This window comes from Cynocephalus volans, chromosome X (assembly GCF_027409185.1).
Source record: "Cynocephalus volans isolate mCynVol1 chromosome X, mCynVol1.pri, whole genome shotgun sequence".
Taxonomy (NCBI): Eukaryota; Metazoa; Chordata; class Mammalia; order Dermoptera; family Cynocephalidae; genus Cynocephalus; species Cynocephalus volans.
The window spans coordinates 36800763-36805048 of record NC_084478.1 but is presented as its reverse complement, the minus strand read 5'-3'; the positions used below and the strand labels follow the sequence as shown (position 1 = coordinate 36805048).

The 4286-nt window shown below is 36.3% G+C and overlaps 1 protein-coding gene across 1 annotated transcript; it reads right to left on the bottom strand.

The window, feature by feature from the left end:
• Window positions 1-3206: 3206 nt before the first annotated feature.
• Window positions 3207-3677, bottom strand: LOC134367465 (large ribosomal subunit protein uL23-like). The gene has a single exon (XM_063084224.1). It carries the CDS (start codon window positions 3675-3677, stop codon window positions 3207-3209), a length of 471 nt encoding a protein of 156 aa, XP_062940294.1.
• Between the last annotated feature and the right edge of the window lie 609 nt (window positions 3678-4286).

Here is a 4286-nt window from a genome sequence, read left to right as displayed (position 1 = left end):
CCACAACAGTGCGTGTGGTCTCCACGGATCCTGGGCGCCTCTGGCTGGGCACCTCTCTGATCGTTGTAATATTGTTTAAAGTCAGGTAGTGTTATGCCTCCAGCTTATTTTTATTTATTTATTTTTTTGCTCAGAATTGCTTTGGCTATTCACGGTCTTTTGTTATTCTATATAAATGCTAGGATAGTTTTTTTCCAATTCAGAGAAAAATGCCATTGAAATTTTGATGAGGATTGAATTGAATTTGTACATTAGTTTGGGTAGTATGGACATTTTCACAATGTTAATTCTTCTATTCCAAGAGCATGGGATATCTTTCCATTTTCTTGTGTCCTCTTTAATTTCTCTCAACAGTGGTTTGTAGTTCTTATTGTGGAGATTTTTCACATCCTTGGTTCACTTCATTTCTAAACATTTTATGTTTTTGTGTCTATTGTAAATGGGCTAGCTATCTTGATTTCTTTTTCTGCATGTTCACTGTTGGAGTATAGAAATGCTACTGATTTTTGTGTGTTGATTTTGTATCCTGCAACTTAGCTTTAGGCTAATCGATATATGGGATCATGTCATCTGCAAACAAGGACAGTTTGACTTCATCTTTTACAATCTAGATATCCTTTATTTCCTTCTCTTCTCTGATTGTTCTGACTAGTACTTGCAACACTACTTTTAACAGGAGTGGTGAGAGTGGGAATCCTTGTCTAGTTCCTGTTATTAAAGGAAAAGCTTTCAGCATTTCCCCATTCAGGATGATATCGGCAATGGGCTTATCGTATATGGCTTTAATTATATTGAGATACTTTCCATGTATACCTAATTGTAGAGAGTCTTTATCATGAACGAATGTTGAATTTTGTCAAATGCTTTTTTAGCATCTATAGAGATGATCACAGGGTCTTTGACTTTGATTTTACTGATGTGGTGTATCACATTTATTGATTTGCATATGTTGAATCAAACTTGCGTCCCTGGGATGAATTCCACTTAATCATGGTTTATAATTTTGTGTATGTGTTGCTGTATTCTGTTAGCTAGTATTTTATTGAAAATTTTTGCATTTATGTTCATCACAGATATTGGCCTGTAGTTTTCTTGTTTTCTTGTATCTTTGCCTGGTTTTGGTATCAGGCATTTCTTTTTAAAAATATATTAGAAGTTTTATTGTTTCAGGGTGTATATTTAAATCCTTAATCCATTTTGAGTTGATTTTAGTATACGGTGAGAGGTATGGATCTAGTTTCACTCTCCTGAATATGGATATCCAGTTATCCCAGCACCATTTGCTGAAGAGGCAGTCCCTTCCCCAGTGAATAGGCTTGGTGCCTTTGTCAAAGATCAGATGGCAGTAAGTGTGTGGGTTGATTTCTGGATTCTCTATTCTATTCCATTGGTCAGTGTGTCTGTTTTTATGCCAGTACCATATTGTTTTGGTTATTATTGCTTTGTAGTATAGCTTTAAGTCAGGTAGGGTTATGCCTCCAGCTTTATTTTTTTTGCTCAGCATTGCTTTGGCTATGCGTGGTCTTTTATTGTTCCATATAAATGTCTGAATAGTTTTTTCCATTTCTGAGAAAAATGTCTTTGGAATTTTGATGGGGAATGCATTGAATTTGTATATCATTTTGGGTAGTATGGACATTTTCACTATGTTGATTCTTCCAATCCAAGAGCATGGGATATCTTTCCATCATCTTGTTTCCTCTCTAATTTCTCTCAGCAGTGGTTTGTAGTTCTCATTATAGAGATTTTTCACCTCCTTGGTTAACTCAATTCCTAAGTATTTTAATTTTTTGGTGGCTATTGTAAATGGGCAGGCTTTCTTGATTTCTCGTTCTGCATGTTCACTATTGGAGAAAAGAAATGCTACTGATTTTTGTGTGTTGATTTTGTATAGGAGAAACACTTCAGGAAATAGGACTGGACACAGACTTCATGAATACGACCCCAAAAGCACAGGCAACCAAAGGAAAAATAAACAAATGGGATTATATCAAACTAAAAAGCTTCTGCACAGCAAAAGAAACAATTAAAAGAGTTAAAAGACAACCAACAGAGTGGGAGAAAATATTTGCAAAATATACATCTGACAAAGGATTAATATCCAGAATATATAAGGAACTCAAACAACTTTACAAGAAGAAAACAAGCAACCCAATTAAAAAATGGGCAAAAGAGCTAAGTAGGCATTTCTCTAAGGAAGATATACAAATGGCCAACAGACATATGAAAAAATGCTCAACATCACTCAGCATCCAGGAAATGCAAATCATAACCACACTGAGATACCATCTAACCCCAGTTAGGATGGCTAAAATCCAAAAGACTCTGAACAATAAATGCTGGCGAGGTTGCGGAGAAAAAGGCACTCTCATACATTGCTGGTGGGACTGCAAAATGGTGCAGCCTCTATGGAAAATGGTATGGAGGTTCCTCAAACAATTGCAGATAGATCTACCATACGACCCAGCTATCCCACTGCTGGGAATATACCCAGGGGAATGGAAATCATCAAGTCGAAGGTATACCTGTTCCCCAATGTTCATTGCAGCACTCTTTACAATAGCCAAGAGTTGGAACCAGTCCAAATGTCTATCATCAGATGAGTGGATACGAAAAATGTGGTACATCTACACGATGGAATACTACTCAGCTATAAAAACGAATGAAATACTGCCATTTGCAACAACATGGGTGGACCTCGAGAGAATTATATTAAGTGAAACAAGTCAGGCACAGAAAGAGAAATAGCACATGTTCTCACTTATTGGTGGGAGCTAAAAATTAATATATAAATTCACACACACACACACACACACACACACACACACACACACACACACACACCCCCAAAACTGGGGGGGGGGGAGAAGATATAACAACCACAATTACTTGACGTTGATATGACAAGGAAACAGAAAGGACATTGTTGGGGGGGAGGGGGGAGGGAGAAGGGAGGGAGGTTTTGGTGATGGGGAGCAATAATCAGCCACAATGTATATCGACAAAATAAAATTAAAAAAAATAATAATAAATAAATAAATAAATAAATAAATATATATTAGATATCTTAAATATTTGAAGTTTATTCTGATGTATGGTATGAAGTACAGATCCAAATTTTCATTTTTATTTATTTTTTTATTTTATTTTATTTTTTTTATGGTGAAAAAAGTTGTATATTTGGAATTAACCATCTGGACTCAAGTTTAGATCATCCCAATTTTGTTGGCAACATCCAGAGCATCATAATCAGGAGCCAGTTGAACATATGCCTTCTTCTCTCCATCAGGCCTGATCAGGGTGTTGACCTTGGCCACATCAATGTCATAGAGCTTCTTCACAGCCTGTTTGATCTGGTGCTTATTGGCCTTGACATCCACAATGAACACAAGTGTGTTGTTGTCTTCTATTTTCTTCATGGCAGACTCAGTGGTCAGGGGGAACTTGATGATGGCATAGTGGTCAAGCTTGTTTCTCCTGGGGGCGCTCTTTCGAGGATATTTGGGTTGCCTCCAGAGCCGCAGTGTCTTGGGCCACCGGAAGGTGGGTGATGTGCGGATCTTCTTCTTTTTGTGGCTTTGGACACCTTTCAGCACTGCCTTCTTGGCCTTCAAAGCCTTTGCTTTCGCTTCGGCTTTGGCAGGGGCAGGAGCCTCCTTCTTCGCCTTCGGCGCCATCTTGTGAAAGGCCAAATTTTCATTTTTAAATGGCTATTCACTTTCTAGACTTCTGTTTATCTAAATGTCCAAAACTTCCTTCAGAACTTTTTGTTTTGCTCCATTGCTCTGTCTGTTCATTTATGTACCAATTTCAAGTCATTTTATTTATGAAACTGCTATGATATATTTTCATATGGTGATTAGTCTCCCACATCTCTCCCCTATATAATCTAGCATATTTACTTTTTGGTATAAAATTTAAGATCAACTTGTCTAGTTTAAGAAAAATATTTTTAATTTCATTGGGATCATGTTAGATTTACATATCAGTTTTGGAATCATTGATATCTTTATGATGTTGAGTCATCCTGCACAAGAAGAAGTGGTTCAAATATATTTTGCTGTCTTTCAAGAAAAAGCAAATATTTCCCTCATATGGATATTTGAATATATTTGGTTTGGTAATTGTATCATTTTTTAAAATTTGCTTTAACTTTCTTGTAACTATTGTAGGGAGTTATTTATTCCATTATAACTTCTGAGTATTATTTATAAATATGAAGATTATCATATCTTGCATCCTGATTTTGCATTCCACCAAGTGGATAACCTTATTGTTTATATTGT